At 45.7% G+C, this 17,142-nt stretch overlaps 1 protein-coding gene and 1 long non-coding RNA gene across 2 annotated transcripts in view; one reads left to right on the top strand and one right to left on the bottom strand.

Moving 5' to 3' along the window:
- The window catches only part of LOC127528802 (uncharacterized), a 111,009-nt gene that overhangs the window by 14,680 nt on the left and 79,187 nt on the right, over positions 1 to 17,142 (top strand). The window lies entirely within an intron of this gene.
- enpep (glutamyl aminopeptidase) overlaps positions 1 to 17,142 on the bottom strand; it is a 39,640-nt gene that overhangs the window by 16,375 nt on the left and 6,123 nt on the right. The window contains exons 3-10 of the mRNA XM_051929844.1: positions 15,835 to 15,966; positions 11,107 to 11,227; positions 7,893 to 8,047; positions 6,328 to 6,441; positions 5,748 to 5,882; positions 3,043 to 3,108; positions 1,524 to 1,589; positions 365 to 516 (exon numbers count right to left, since the gene is read on the bottom strand). Of these exons, the coding sequence (XP_051785804.1) occupies positions 365 to 516; positions 1,524 to 1,589; positions 3,043 to 3,108; positions 5,748 to 5,882; positions 6,328 to 6,441; positions 7,893 to 8,047; positions 11,107 to 11,227; positions 15,835 to 15,966 (941 nt within the window). The remainder of the gene's footprint in view (positions 1 to 364; positions 517 to 1,523; positions 1,590 to 3,042; positions 3,109 to 5,747; positions 5,883 to 6,327; positions 6,442 to 7,892; positions 8,048 to 11,106; positions 11,228 to 15,834; positions 15,967 to 17,142) is intronic.

Below are 17,142 nucleotides of genomic sequence, written 5' to 3'. Positions count from 1 at the left end.
ACCAGAAAGAAGGTGAGGAGGTACTCATCTGGGTGATGGAACTAAAGACCCTCTCTGCCAATTTGTGTCATGAATGAGCTGCTCATTACATTTACATATTTTGTTGACGTCTTTATCCAAGGTGACTTGGTTCCATTTCTTTTAGTTTTTCAATTGGACTGCTGGCAGGTCAAGTGACTTGCTTGTGGTCACATAGTGGTGTCAGAAGTGGGTATGAAGTCCAAAGCCATAACCACTACACCACACCTCACTACTTGACTGACCCCCGTAGCCCCCTTGTCGACAGCTTTATTCACCAGGCTGACATCTGAGCCCACCTCACTGAACATTAACACTAAAAACATCCACCGTGATCGGCACGTACTTCCTTTCTGATGGATCCAAAGAAGAACTGGCGCTGGGGTCCAGCAGGAAGCGCTCCTGAATCATCGACGAGTTTTCTTTCATCTGCAGAACAGGGTAGCCCATCTTGCTAGTCCAGGTGTCCATGACTGTTTGCACAGGCTTGTTGCTCACCTAAAACATCAAAGGGCAAGGACTGAGGACAGGCAGGGACATCGGGAAGGAGCTGAACAAGAAACCGGAAGACAGAATGTCAAAGCGAGAGTCTGCTGAGAAGGCTCAGGAGCTGGGAATCATTTTTTTGTTGGTGTTTTCTGTAAGCATTTCTGTTTCTAAATGCATTTTGTGGATTTTTTGGATAAATTACTTCTAGACCTAACTTAATATTAAGTCTTTTTAATTTTTGGATTTCACACTGGGCCTTTTAGGCAACTCCTTTGTGTCTCTTTTTGCTCTTGTGAGCCTATCTTGGTGTTTTGCTGAGATCCTTCATTATAAAGACTCTTCATTTGCCCTTTGACAATTGGCCACAGGTTTACGGTTATCCCTCCTCTTGTGAGACGTCTGTTTAGTTTCTGGTGATATTTCAAGTTGATTTGTCAGTTCCCTATTTTTGGACCTTGTCCAGCTGAAGCCAGCAGGTAGCCCTACAGACCAAGCCGGGTTAAGGTGCAGCTCTGCTGGACAGACCAGTGAAGACCCTGACCTCACACCTATTTTTTCTTGGAGGATTGGTACCCTGCTGTTATAACGGCATGTTTCTCATGTTCCATTGTACTCGGGTGTTCTCTCCGTGTCATTGTCACCCTTTCTAATAAGCCCACTTTGTTGTTTGTGTTTCGGCCTCCTTGGTGCTGCCCCCTGTAGGTTGCACTGTGTTGTGAGATAGTGAGGACCTCCATAGTTCAAGCTGGTATCTTTGCAGCCCAGAGGCTCCACCCTGCTGCTGACTCACACAACCCTAATCGTACATGTGAGCTCTGGAGGTCTGCAGGTGGACTCTGCTGGTGCCCGACTCCAGGGTGGAGGCCCAGGGCTGCAGAGACACACACTTGTCACAGTCTGGGAAAACAAAAGCACTTTTCAAATCAAAGTCTCACACTCACATTAGGCCACCTGCCTCTTTCAAGATCTCACTGGAAGGCCGGACCCCCATGTGGCCCCTACTTTTCATTACGTACCTCTTCGAGTTTCATCCAAAAGTCACTCGTTTTTGCGTTCATGAACTGATAAAACTTCAAGTATTCCTGCAGAAACAGAAGGGACAGGAGACGGAATTAATGAGAGTCTCTGTGACAATTTGAATAGCCTGACCAGAGTTTTTGGTGACATGTGACAATCTCACCATCAGCCAGACTGTCGTGTATAAAAGTGACCTAACAAGTGACAGCCGAGTGACTCAGATTAACCAATCACTAAGCTGGCCAATCAGCATTCAGCTGATGACAGAAATAAAGTCGAAGGGTGGACGGTCACAATGGCAGCCACCTCTTTGTGTAAGAACGTGGAAAGAGCATCTGCTGTACCCTTATAGGCCTGTGACCTTGGCAGCCTTGTGCTCCTGGCAGGGAGACCCTAGAGAAGAAGGGCCAATCCAAAACAGTAGGCCCTTAACAGGTCAGGTGTCTGGAGTAGGTAAACCCCAGGGTGCCGCTCCTCACTTGGTGGTCAGGTGGTCTGTAATGCTCAGGTTGGCTGTGCCCAAATAAATCTGGCATGTGCCCTCATTGCCAAGGCCAAGGACAGCAAGTGGGGAGACAAAGATGCACCAGGCCTTGGAACGTTTGATGTCAAACAGCAGTTCACTTGTAGGGTAAGAAGGTGAAATTCACAAAACGCAGACAATGGACATAATTGGGGGGGCACCTCAGGGTGCAGTGCTGCCACTCAAAGCCGATGGATGGACTGGAGTTGCCTAAGGGGAGAGCTGAGTGCTGTACACCAGTGGACAAAGTGGCTACTTCAGTGTGACTCCAGGTGGCAAAGAGGAAAGCCACTGCTCTGGCCTGTGTGTCCCTATGCCAGCTTAATGCATTGGGTCTTCTTGACACTCAAAGTGCCACCAGAGTGTCCTGCCTGGTCATCAGCTTTGTAGTCATCTCATCAGAGCTAAGGTCAGGGGCCTTGGTCATTCATTTAAAGAGAGGTGGCCACCACTGTGTTGGTGAAAGGGCTCAGATGGCGGGGTCTTGGCTGGAGAGACTTGTCATGAGGTGAGCTCTGCTGTCACTGTCACATATCTTAGAAGAAGCTGAGAGGAGATGTTGCCTGACATGTGGACCACCCTTAAGTCCACTGATAAGGGAAGCCATTGTGTTAAAGAAGGGGACGCTGTGTGCCGTAATGGACTGAGTGTCCCCAAAAGGAAAAAGCAGGGCAGGAGGATGGTGGGCTGAGTGTCAGGGGTCTTGTGGGGGCTTCAAGGAGTTCTAGCAAAACATCAAAGGAAGAAAAACTGAGAGTGAGCCCAGAAAAGTAAAAAGGAGCCGATGGCATAAAGGCAGAGCTGAAGTGCAGCACTGTTGTGTGGGGGGGTTGTGGGTCATAAATCAAACCTAAGAGGGATGAGGGGCCACAAAGCTAAGGCAATCACCCAGAAGACATGCTGGACTCACACAGACCACATCAAACGATGTGAAACGAGGAAACACAGCCCACCGCACGACACTCAGGACAAACAATGAAACCAAATTTACTGACCTGACATCCCTCCTGAAACTTCTCTGGAGACATCCAGTCCTGCAGCATCCGCAGAATCGAGGCGCCCTTAAAAACAGCAATACAGTGGGGGGTTACTTAGGGGCAGGCAAGGCCCACAGAGAGGCACAAAGAAGAAGAAACCTCACGAGGACTTGAAGATCTTTGTGTGATGAACTTGCAGGAGTCTCTCGCGCTGACGAATTAAACAGTTACAGAGCACGGCCACCAGATGGCACTGTTTAAACAAGAACATTCATTTTGTGACATTTGGCGGAGCATCTCAGGCTTGATGGACTCGACAGAAGTGCACACGGCATTTAAACCCACGTGACGCGCCACCCGACACTCTTTGGCCATCTGGGCATAAATCATAAAAATGACATCCTGAAGAGGTACCACCTGGGCAGAGACCACTAAATGGAGGTTAAAGATCCATCCCTCCGTTTTTAAAGCTGATTATGCTGAGAAGGGTCCCAGGGAAGCTGCAGCCTATGCCAGCAGCATTGGTCGCAAGGCTGGCAAAATCAGAAAAATAACAAACACAGACATAGATACAGCATTTCATTTTAGTATTAAGAGAGCTAGGGCAGCACGGTGGCGCAGTGAGTAGCGCTGCTGCCTTGCAGTTGGGAGATCTGGGGACCCGGGTTCAATTCCCGGGTCCTCCCTGCGTGGAGTTTGCATGTTCTCCCCATGTCTGAGTGGGTTTCCTCCCACAGTCCAAAGACATGCAGGTTAGGTGGATTGGCGATTCTAAATTGGGCTTGGTGTGTGGGTGTGTTTGTGTGTGTCCTGCGGTGGGTTGGCACCCTGCCCGGGATTGGTTCCTGCCCTGTGTTGGCTGGGATTGGCTCCAGCAGACCCCCGTGACCCTGTGTTCGGATTCAGCGGGTTGGAAAATGGATGGATATTAAGAGAGCTCCTTTAAAAAATATCTATTATATGGCACCCTTTATGATTATCTTTTTTACAGTATGCTTCCTATTAATATTTTTTAACTTGTATAATGGACCTTTCATACCTGTTTATTATATAGTGCCTTTCATATTTATCAATGCATCGGTCTTTATTCCAAGTAGCATCTTTCGTATTTACCTTCCTATCTAGCTAATATTTAGATCATCCATATCTGTGTATGTGATGTATGGCACAAACATCTTTTTATAGTGCCTTTCAAGTCTATGTATCTGTTATATGGTATCTACAGTAGGTATATTGTAGTTTAAACCCCTTGTCATGTAATTAAATGGTACTTCAGATCTGTCTGTCTGTCTGTCTCATATTTAGCACTTTTTACATTTGTCTGTTATACACTGCATGTCATACCTGACCTTTCATACCTGAAAATAATATAGCGCCTTTCATATTTGAGTATTAGATTGCACCTTTCATATATTTAAATCTGGAGCTCTTCATGTCAATTTTTATATAGTGCCTTTCATATCTCTCTGTCTGTCCGTCTATCTGTTACCATCTATCCAGTTCACTCAGACTCCTGTGTATGGCACCTTTCATATTTTTTATATAGTGCCTTTCCTCGACATGCTGTATGTCAGGACACATCACTTCCTTAGCCACCATTATTAAAATTGTCTATGGGGTCTGCCCTTCTGTAGGGTCTTACCACATGAGATAGTCTCACATTGTCTTCTTTTGTTCACCCACCACCTTGTCATGGTTTTCCCTCCTTGGACCACCACGCTGGACCCTGAGCACCACACAAGTCCTGTTGCTTTCCTTCTGGTCTAAACAATTTGGGCCTCATTAAAGTCACTCAGATCTTTGTAGTGCCAGTGCCCATGCCCGTGCCCGTGTCGAGGTCGGCTACCTCAGGTCAGTTTGGTATCTGATGATGCCTGACCTTGGCCAGCGCCATTGTTATTAGACAGTCAATATCAGGACCACCTCATGGGTACATAGGCCTAGTGGTGCCTAAACGGAGACATCTAAATGGGAGTCCCCCATCAATCAGTCCAATCAGTAACTGAAATTGACGAGGGAGGGATGGACCTTCTTGAAGATTGGCGTCCTTGCGATGGCACATAATAGTATCGAGAGTGGGAGATCAGCACGCATCTCTGGAAAACTTGGGAGGGAGAAACTCAAGGAGGGGTTTTGACGCCCCCATTACAGGGCTTATGTTTAGAGTATGCTCTGGCCCTCCATATGGGGGTGCTCACAATGTTCTACCCTATAGTGTTATACAGTACTAGCCGTGCCCCGCGGCTAGACCCACATAGTAGTGAATCAGGACAGCCGTCCCACCCGGCTCCCCACTCCTAAGGCCCCACCCCCTCCCCTCGGCCCTGACACCCCCCCCAGGCCCCCCCCCCCATCGCTCCTGCAAGCGAACTCTGATTCTTATTGTGATGAGAGAAGTCGCAAAATCAGCCGGAATGTTCAAGCAAATTCTAGAAAAACAACAAATCTAAATGTGTGAAGTCGTTCTCTTGTGAAAAGCGGACAGACAGACAGACAGACAGATGTTGGATTTTATATATATAGAGGTATACAGTTCATTATATATGTGAGGCTTTATCACCAGAATGTTGTTAAATACCCCTTCTTGTCACATCATTGTGCCCCCCATTCAGGTGGACCCGGTGCCAACTCCTCCCTGCTTCCTCTCAATGATGGAAGTTTGCTCTTCTGCCAGCTCGGACTGTTTGGTCCTCGTGAGGTCCACTGTGTCACCTGAGACTCACCTTGCTGTAGGAAATTCCATCAAACACCGAGGTGATTTCTGCTGGTGTGGACACGTCCACAATGATGGGATGGGACGACAGGAGGGCATCGTCAGTCATCACGGGTAAGACGTCATCGATGAGCATAATGTTCATCTGCACAGAAAGGAAGCAAGCGTGTGTGACAGTTAACAACACCGGGCACTCAAGGCCTCTTTACATGACAGACACCGACATGAGAAGGACACTCAGCCGCCTGCCCCTCCATCCTGCCCACCACAGCTCTCATTTATAGAAACACTCAGGACTTCTTTACTGGTCCTCTTCAAAAACAAGGGATTGATAAAGTGCCAGAGAAACGTGCATCACCTGACCAAAGAGACCTCAGGTGTCAGACCCCCCTGTGATGTCATTCAGGCACTGTGATGTGGACAGCCTTGGCACAGAATGACCTGGAAAATGGTAGGGGTCTGCAAGGCCAACTCAGAAGACCCCCCTCCGAATACAGGCAGCACTTTAGCACAATTACACCATTTCATGGGCTTCTCTCACTCCTGTCAGCTCACATTTGACCTCTGGTGGTCTGCTTTTACACTCTTACCATGCCCCAGTCGGGTTCTGCTTCATTCACGCCAATGTACTCAAAGAAGCTGGCAAATCCTTCATTGAGCCACAGGTCGTCCCACCAGTCCATGGTGACAATGTTTCCGAACCACTAGAATGAGGTGAAAAACCCACAATTAGAACAGCGTGACACCACTTGAAAATGTCACATGTACTCGTTTAGAGGAGGCTGTCATCCAAAGTGACTTACAAAGAAGATGGATAGACAACTAAGGCACAATATAGATAGATAGATAGATAGATAGATAGATAGATAGATAGATAGATAGATAGATAGATAGATAGATAGATAGATAGATAGATAGATAGATAGATAGATAGAGTGAAAGGCACTATATAATAGATAGATAGAGTGAAAGGCACTATATAATAGATAGATAGATAGATAGATAGATAGATAGATAGATAGATAGATAGATAGATAGATAGATAGATAGATAGATAGATAGATAGATAGATAGAGTGAAAGGCACTATATAATAGATAGATAGATAGATAGATAGATAGATAGATAGATAGATAGATAGATAGATAGATAGATAGATAGATAGATAGATAGATAGAGTGAAAGGCACTATATAATAGATAGATAGAGTGAAAGGCACTATAGATAGATAGATAGATAGATAGATAGATAGATAGATAGATAGATAGATAGATAGATAGATAGATAGATAGATAGATAGATAGATCAGCGTCCTTGAAGACCAAGTGTGCCAACTTGCAACCAATCACCTTTCCTGCGGGCAAACTGCCCAGTGGGCCATCACTGAGTGCTGCTCACCTAACGTGGAGCTCAATCCAGCGGTGAGATGTGGCTGATGTGACACACGAGACGCAGTTTATTTCTTGTTTGGCCTCATCCTGAATACTAAAATCAGAAACCAAAGAAGGTGCTGAGGGTCTAAGCAGAAAGGGGCCATCGACAGGACAGGAAGTCCACTATGTGGTGGCCCCTCAGGATCCTGTTTGGGTGCCTTAGCCCCTTTAAGATGGACCTGATGACACTAAACAATGGGTTCTGCTCCTCCTGGAGAGACCTTGTGTTTAAAAGTCCATTCACAATTTGCCACTTTCAAACTTAAATAGCGCAGTCACTCTCCCCTGGGTGTGGGCACTGGCACAGCACGTAGGATGAGGGGCACCATCTGAGCCCTTCATGGCTTCTCATTCTGGATTGTTAATTTCTTTTTGATTTTATTAATAAACAAACTCTTAAGGTGGCTGCTTTTGACACCTCAATATCAGATCCTAAGCGTCTGTCCATCCGAGTGATATGTGAAATGCTGGGTGACACTGGGCTCTGGGGTCCATGTAGCTTGTGTGACCCGCTCCCAGATTCCAGTTTGCTCCCAGTATCTAAAGGTGTGAGGTCCTGTGCATGGTGATGGTCGCACCGTTTCCTGTATGGGTGACCCACCTGGCACCAGTCTAACACCAAGAATGGAGTAAGTTGGCATGACCAGTTAGGAAGTCGCATTCTACTCTAGGGGGCACCTTACAAGGGCAGTGGGCACCGCCTAAAATACTCATGAGGCTCACCTGATGCACGAGCTCGTGGGCGATGACGCTGGCCACTCTCTGCTTATTAATGGACGACGACTCTTCGGGGTCATACAGCAAGTTGTTCTCCCGGTAAGTGATGAGCCCCCAGTTCTCCATCGCCCCGGTGCCAAAGTCGGGGATGGCAATCTTGTCTGCAAGGAGAGCACAAAGGGTTTACATGCAGTTACTGATTTGGCCGCCTCTGGCGTCGTTTTGTTTTATTTGTTTTGCCCCTTTGTGTTACGACGTGCGCCGCCCTTCTCGTTTTCTGCTGATGCCCCAGCTGTATAAAAGCCGAAGTCGCCAATCGAATGGCCAGCTTGGCACTGCTCTGTCCTTTGGTTTAATGTATTCAGGTTGGCCCTTCTGGTATTTTGACCCCTGATCAAGTTTATCACATTGTGATTTATTTGGATTTGTATCTTTTAACACAAAACCAACTTTTGCTCTATTGTTCCTGCTTTGCTTTTTCAATTCTTTAAAATAAACTTTTAAAATATTCAGGTGACAGTGGGATTTACAGTTTATTTTTTTTGGACATGTTTTGAAATGTCTTAACCTTTAAATGCCGTCGCCTCATTTTGGGCCTGAGCAGGCTGGAAAGTCTGCCCTTTGGAGTTCGGGGCCAGGCTGCCTAGGGCTGAGGCCTACAGAACTGGAGCAGATCAGAGAGATTGGCAGCTCTGACCTTTGTGGGGGTCTTTTCCTGCCTGCTTCCCCCTTGTGGCAGGATGTCACCACAACAAGCCCATTATGTGTCACAAGTATTTATGGACGTTTTCTGTTGTTCAGCGTTGGTCCCCACTGATACCTCCTGGATCACGAATTTAGACCTCCGTAAAACAATTTTGCTCGGCCATAATTATAAAAAATAAATAAAAAAGGATATTATTTTGCGGAGTGTTCCTTCAATCATGTTGGCAATGGCAACAGGCAAAGCCACCGATAAGCAGCTAAGTGTAGCCATGCAGACCCTCACAAAATGGCAGCACATTTCCAAAACAGTTCAAGTTCAGGTTTTACGTCTCCTTTGTTCATTTTTGATTCTCCGCATGTGGCTTACGTGCATCTTTCTTTATTCTTGGTTTTGTTTATGTTTTGTGGGTGGTCCCCCAAGAAGCGGGGGTCACCTGCCAATCACTGCCAGCAACTGCCCTCCACCCTATAAATCCGGAGGGTCCCCCACGGTTCATTGTGAATGCCCTTCAGAGGACGACATGGCGCACAGTCGATGGCCATGCACTTGCAACTGTGGCTGCCATCATAGCAGTGGACGAATGCAGGTCTTCTCAAGCCCCCCGTGGCCGGGTCTCCTTCAGTTTTTACAGATAACTACCATCAATCATTCTGTCGTGATTCCCTTCCCGACTCGTGATTTTATTTCCTTGTGTTTCTATTTTATTCATTTGTAAATATACACTGTATCATTTATTACTTTTGAAACGCTTCATTCTTATTTTTGTGGTCTTCCAGTCATTGCCATTATGTGCCATGGTAGCCATTTTTGGAGCTCACGCCCCGAGGCCGCACAAAACGGCAACAGCAAAACCATCAGCACGGCAAAGCGTAATTATCTGAACTTGACGGATTCTGACTAAAAACTTGACGTGTTTTCTTTCATTAAGAACCCCTGGTTAGCGGCTTTTGCCTTATCGTCTGATTACGGCCTTTGGGTTTGACAGTCGCTCTGTTTGTCTCCAAATCTGCCAACTCCGATTCCTGTACATTAAGAATAAAAGGCATTCTGACTCTGACCCTGACTCTGATTCTGATTCTGACTCTGATTCTGATTTTTATTCTGATTCTGACTCTGATTCTGATTCTGATTTTTATTCTGATTCTTACTCTGATTCTGATTCTGAGTCTAATTCTGATTTTTATTCTGATTCTTACTCTGACTCTGATCCTGATTCTGATTCTGACTCTGATTCTTATTCTGATTTTTATTCTGACCCTGACTCTGATTCTGACTCTGATTCTGACTCTGATTCTTATTCTGATTTTTATTCTGACCCTGACTCTGATTCTGACTCTGATTCTGACTCTGATTCTTATTCTGATTTTTATTCTGACTCTGACTCTAATTCTGAGTCTGATTCTGATTCTTATTCTGATTCTTATTCTTATTCTGATTTTTATTCTGATTCTGACTCTGATTCTCTCTGTTTGTCTTCTGCCTTCAGTCCTTTGCTTGTCTGATGGTCTTCTTCTGGTCACCCTTTAGTTCTGGTTTGGATTTCGGTGGTCAGTTTAACACATTTAGCCTTCACCTATGCAGGTGTACTAATTGGTCATTTCTTTATCATTTTAAACCAAACCAAGGTGATGGCCACTCATAGGGCTGAAAGGTGCCAGCGGCCATACCAGCGGCTGTACCAGCTCCACTTCACCAACTGGTCGCCCACCTGAAGCTAAGCCTTTTCAGGCCTGGCCAAGCCCTTGGATGGGAGGCCATCTTGGCAAAGCTTGGGTCGCTGCTTGAAGAGGAGTTGGTGAGGCCAGCAGGGGGCGCTTGCCCTGAGGTCCTAATGCCCCCAGTGTAGTGACAGGGACACCATGCTGTAAAAGATGTGATGTAAAGCCGAGGTCTCCTGACTCTCTGTGGACACTAAAGACCCCTTTGTAAAGAGTGGGCTGTATCCTGGTGTCCTGGCTAAATTGTCCACCACTACCTGGTCATTCAGACCCCCTAGTCATCCCCCGTCTCTGATTGGCTATCTCTCTCTCACTCCATCACCTCTAACAGCTTGAGTGTGGTGGGCATACTGGCACAATCAGAGCTGCCGTCGCCTCATCCAGGTGAGTGCTGCACATTGGTGGTGGGTGAAGTGACGCCCCACTCCCTATGTAAAGCACTTTGAGTAGTGAGAAAAGGTGCTATATACATGTAAAGAATTATTATTGTTATTATAATCAAGCAATAAAACGGAGCAGGCTGACAAGGTCGGGTCATATGGGACATTAGCCACTTCATGAGCGCTGACCTCTCACCAGACGCACAGAATGCCTGATTGTGGCTTACTTAGCAGAAAATAAAAGAATGAACCAACGAACGCATGCAGAACCTCGAGCTGCCCGGTCTGCTCACTTCATGGCTAACGTTACGACAGTTTCATCACATTCAATGCCGGACACCACTGAGTTGTTTTGTGTCCTCCGTGTCACAAGCAAAAAGACGGCGGTGGGCACAAGGCCTGGAACAGAACCTTACCCAGCTTAGGCAGCGAGTAGCTCATGTTGAAGTACTCCTCAAAGTAATTGAAGACCACCTCGGTGATGTTGGCCGCGTACTCGGCGGTGTGCTTCTGCTCCGGCTGAACATAAATTCTCAGCTGTAATTAAACAACAGCAGACAGTTAGATCTTTTGCACCAATATATAACAGTGGAACCACAGTGACCTCGGCCACCGTCACTCTTGCATGTCACAAAAGGCGACTGAAGGAGGCTGGCATCAAGAAGGGCATCTGGCTGCTTCAGTTCTGTCCAAGCTCCACTGGTTCACTTAGTGGAATTCTTACCTGCGTAAAACAATCAACATGCGCCTCGTCACAGGACTGGGAGAAGAAATGGCGTCACAGGTCATTAACCAAAAACCAAAACAGATAAATACGAGAGCAGACCAAAGCAGAAAGAAGAAGAAAAGAAGAGAAATAGAAACTGAGAGAATAAGAAAATGTCAGCAACTGTCCAGGTCTTGGATTGTGCAAAAAAATAAAGAGAGAGTCCAGGAAACAATTGTGATGTGTGCTTAGAGCCACGTGGAGGTCACAGCTGAAGGTGCTACAGCAGGTCAGCCCGAGTGGGACTACATCTCCCATCATGCAGCGGGATCACTGCTGCAGGGGCTGCTGGGAGGAAATTATGAGGGTGTAAAATTTAACTTAGATCAGAACTCCTGGATTTTGATCAATCAGTAAATTGCTTTTTTGGATTTTATGTTCTTTGTTCTTCATCTTCACGGGGTTTGTTTGTTTGTTTGTTTGTTTGTTTGTTTGTTTGTTGACACCGCCCACTACAGGGATCTGCTCCAAAAAGCAGGCTTAGGGTGAAATGGGAATGGGAGCTGAGCAGCTAAACCAGCAACTGGCTTGAATGGCATTGGCTGCTGAATTTAATTGGCCGTCACGTAAGCAAATAAATGAGCTCGGCCAGCTGTGCACTGAAATGAAATCCAAAGAGAGAGTCCTTCTTATTAAAATACTAAAGGGACACATGGGGGGACTGCTGAGCGGAAAAAGGCCATTTTAAAAACACTACACTCGAGCTGATTTCAATACAGGGGGTAAATGGCTGCTTTCATGCACCTCTTCATTGATCAGTGTGATTGGAACTCCACAGGGGACCCCCCCCCCCAACCTGGGGACCCTGGGACTGAACTCTCCCCGCCCACCCCACCTCATCCACTATGTATTTCATCAGTTTAAATCTCTAAGGAGGACCAGAGACCCCCTCATACTCCATTCTTCAAACCTTTATATATCCGAGTGGGACCCCCGCTCTCCCACTCCTACTACTGATTTCTGTAGTGCGGCGCAGTAGGGAGGTGTGCCGGCTGTGGGGTGGGATTTCTATTATTTGCTTCAGTATTGTTCTGGTGCTGCAGTGCTGAGGTGAGAAAACTGCTATCAGTCCAGAAATCAAAATTCTTACCTCTGAGCCAACAATAATGTGGGGGCCTCATTACACCTTACAGTTGGTCAGGATTGGCAGGGGAGTACAGAGAACTGTGGCCTGATAGACCCCAACAAACACCACGGTGCCCACTGATAACAACAGGGACATGATAAAAGGAGGGGTCCCAATAGGAGTCTGAAGGACTTGGACCAGTGCAGGTCACAGGCCAAAACAGTAAGGGGGGCTTCTGAAGTACTGGGGGGTGTGAGGGTACATGGTGTAATAAAATCCACAAATTCCAATAAATAACCACATACTTGACAGCAAGGGTGGGGGACTTGAGTTGGGGGTAAGAAACGGCAAATAATAGATAGAAAGGACAAGCACAATAGATAGATAGATAGATAGATAGATAGATAGATAGATAGATAGATAGATAGATAGATAGATAGATAGATAGATAGATAGATAGATAGATAGATAGATTTGTGAAAGGCACTATATAAAAGATAGATAGATAGATAGATAGATAGATAGATAGATAGATAGATAGATAGATAGATAGATAGATAGATAGATAGATAGATAGATAGATAGATAGATAGATAGATAGATAGATTTGTGAAAGGCACTATATAAAGATAGATAGATAGATAGATAGATAGATAGATAGATAGATAGATAGATAGATAGATAGATAGATAGATAGATAGATAGATAGATAGATTTGTGAAAGGCACTATATAATAGATAGATAGATAGATAGATAGATAGATAGATAGATAGATAGATAGATAGATAGATAGATAGATAGATAGATAGATAGATAGATAGATGTAGGCACTATATAACACAGAGGGTTGGCAGTGTAACATGAGAAATGCCCGAGAGATGTGCCCGTGGACACCTGAACCTCACTCCGTGCCCATGTCCCCCCTCGCCCGACATTATGCCCACAGTCAGATGTCCTCTTATCGCCCACTCCATTTTTCAGCTTCCGGTGCTTATCGAGTGCCATGATAAATGGTGTGTACCTTTCACCAAAAGGTCTTTTTATCTTATCATTTGCTCACCTGAGTGTTCCTATCGAGTTCTCGCTTTCTTCATTTTATCTCCACTCAGTTACCAGGGGTGATAACCCGCCAAGGAGTTGTTAAGAGAATAAAACTTGAAAATCCCGTGAGCGAGTGCTCTGTTTTGTTAACGTCAGAGAGAACAAATGAGGAGGAAGTCGAGTGACCCGATGGGACAGCAGACTTGACGTAGTGGCTTTTAAAGGCTCACCTTTGTACTGCCATCACCACACCATGCTGGCCATTTTCTATTCCCAAGAATGAAGGAGATGGAAACAGAACAATAAAAGATGTCTATGAGAAACAAAAGGCTAACAATAAGGACCTCTGGTCAAGAGCCAGGGATCAATAAAAATAAGAAAATGGAAGCATCGCTAAAAATTTAACAAAGAAGAGAACCAAGCCATGTATGTGTAGACACCATAACCTCAAATTGTCATCTCAAAAGCTTAAACGGGGGATTTTTAAACATTTCACCACCAAACACCCCTCAACATCTCCTGAACTTCTACTTGAAATGAAGATGAATGTGGAATTGAACTCCAGCATAATTTGGGAATTTGGGAAAAGGCTGACTGGAGCGGCTTTTCTTTTCTTCTGGTTATGTTTACTCTTAAATACAGGAGTAAAGTCCTGCTGGATAAAAATACGAGATGTGGCACTTGAGCTAAGCAATGAAGTGCCCAGATGCCCATCTGTGTGGGATACCACTGACTGGATGATCTGCCGTTTTATTGGGAGACTCACAGGTGTTGACATTCAGCAAGGACGAGGCTGGCAGATAAAAACACACCACGGGCACCACAAGTGGAAAATGAACTGAGCTGGGCAAACGGCACCAGGAGAGTCAGACGTGCAAGAAGGAATTTCACTGTGCATGGGACCAAAGGACTACAGTCTGTCTACCTACCTCTCTGTCTATTATATAGTGCCTTACACATCTATCTATCTATCTATCTATCTATCTATCTATCTATCTATCTATCTATCTATCTATCTATCTATCTATCTATCTATCTATCTATCTATTCAAAAGGACAAGATAGAAAAGGTACTATAGAAGAGATAGGTAGGTATACGTGAAAGGCACTACATAATAGATAGATAGATAGATAGATAGATAGATAGATAGATAGATAGATAGATAGATAGATAGATAGATAGATAGATAGATAGATAGATAGATAGATGTGTAAGGCACTATATGAATGGTGATAGATAGATAGATAGATAGATAGATAGATAGATAGATAGATAGATAGATAGATAGATAGATAGATAGATAGATGTGTAAGGCACTATATGAATGGTGATAGATAGATAGATAGATAGATAGATAGATAGATAGATAGATAGATAGATAGATAGATAGATAGATAGATAGATAGATGGGGTCGAGAGTTCCTTTCATCAGATTGGCTGGCCCAGTGCTGACTCAGCTGTGGATTGCCCAATAGGGGGTGTGGCTTGATGGCTGAGGTCTCCAGGACTCTAAACAAATCCAAATCCTATTATGGGATGTCATCTGTTATTGAATGTTGAATTCTGCTCTGTGCTTGTCATATTTCTATTGCATTTCTATTTTATTGTATTGAGGGTGATTGTCTTCTCTTCTGTGTATTTTATTGTATTGTCCCCCTTTTTCTGACACCCACTGCATGCCCAGCCTACCTGGTAAGGGGTCTCTCTTTGAATTGCCTTTAATTAGGTTTATTCCTCTTTTTTTCCCTACAAGGGTCTTTTTTTTGGGGGGGGGTTCTTGTCTTCTTAGAGAGTTGAGGCTCGGGGGGCTGTCAAATAGCAGGGCCTGTTAAAGCCCACTGCAGCAGTTCTTCTGTGATTTTGGGCTACACAAAAATAAATGGTATTGTATAAATATGAAAGGCACTATATAATAGGTACATTGACAGATAGCAAAGGCACTACATATTAGACACACAGATAGGCCAGGCGCTATATTGAAGAGAGGTCACTGGTGCTATGAAACTGATAAGGAAGTCGAAGTGAAAGGCACTATATAGTGTTGCACTGTGCAGGTACTTAGCAGATCTTTACTTTGCCTCTCTGTTATTCTTTTCCTTTCTTTCCAGTTGTGTTCTCTTCCTCCTCCTCCTCCTCCTCCTCCTCCTCTTCCTCATGATCGTCATTCAGCTGCTCACAACTCAGGCCCGCTGCTCTCCTTGGCACCCCTTTGACTTTATTGTCCTTTTATTCCCGTTTCCCACAAACCCCCCGGTAAATACCAACTTACACGGGTGCCTCTGGATGACATTCTCTCGATGAAGGTGAACTGGTGAACGGCGAAGCACACCAGGTAGGTGCTCATCTTCACCGACTTGGAGAAGACGGTCCTGTTCAGATTCTCTGCGACGGCCATTGTGGTCTGTAAGGAGAACACAGCAAAGTGATGAGTTCAGCTGATGCCCCCCCACACCGCCACCCTCCCCTCACACACACTTGTGGTTTAATTGGGAGAAACACTAACTGCAGGCCTCAGCCCACCCCCCAAACTAATCGAAATTCCGTCTGTTGGGCTGTAACTCTTTCCATCTGCTCCGGAGGATGATGACAGGCTATTTACAATAAAGCTAACAGCGCGGGGCACCACGGTGGGCCGCCTCAGGGTTTCTAAACAAAAGGCTGTCTGGAGCGGCCATAGTCGTCCACACTGGTGTGGCACCACGCAACACGAGTCACTCAGCCCACGCGTGTCGGCTCCTGCTTTATGTGATCCTTTGTGTCCTGAAGCCCACCTTGAGCCCTTCCTGCACTGATGACCTCCCGTATGACGTTTCTGTTTCTTTTCTTTCACACATTTATGTTGAACCAGAGACACATGGCCAAGGTGCAGGACAGAAGAGGGGCCATTTTTGTCCCTGGTGGGATGTGCACTGGCAGTAGTAACCTTAGTGGCCGTGACAATGACACTCTTTTACCTACAGGGGGGCTATCCATCCATCCATCCATTATCCAACCCGCTATATCCTAACTACAGGGTCACGGGGGTATGCTGGAGAAAATCTCAGCCAACACAGGGCTGAAGGCAGGAATAAATCCTGAGTAGGGCGCCAGCCCACCGCAGGGCGCACACACACACACACACACTCACACACACACCCATACACCAAGCACACACTAGGGACAATTTAGGATCACCAATACACCTAACCTGCATGTCTTTGGACTGTAGGAGGAAACCGGCCCAGACACGGGGAGAACATGCAAACTCCATACAGGGAGGACCCGGGAAGCAAACCCGGGTCCAGGGGGGCTATGACCCCCAATTATGGAAGACATTTAAGATCAGTAGGTGGCAGTAGGCAGTCCAGTCCAGTTAATCACTGGAGGTCCACAGCCACAAGATCTGCAGAGACTGAAATGCCCAAGGAGGGTCTCCAGTACCTCGTGAAACTGATGAAGATGAGGGATTCAGATGAGGGAGGGGGGGTTCTACTGGTAATGGGTGGGTGAACTCAGTAAAGTGGATGTCAAGGGTAAAAGAAAAAAGGTGGGCTCTGTCTGTCTGTCTGTCTGTCTGTCTGTCTGTCTGTCTGTCTGT

Source organism: Erpetoichthys calabaricus, chromosome 7 (assembly GCF_900747795.2).
Source record: "Erpetoichthys calabaricus chromosome 7, fErpCal1.3, whole genome shotgun sequence".
NCBI classification, from domain to species: domain Eukaryota; kingdom Metazoa; phylum Chordata; class Cladistia; order Polypteriformes; family Polypteridae; genus Erpetoichthys; species Erpetoichthys calabaricus.
This window is presented reverse-complemented; position numbering and strand designations above follow the sequence as displayed.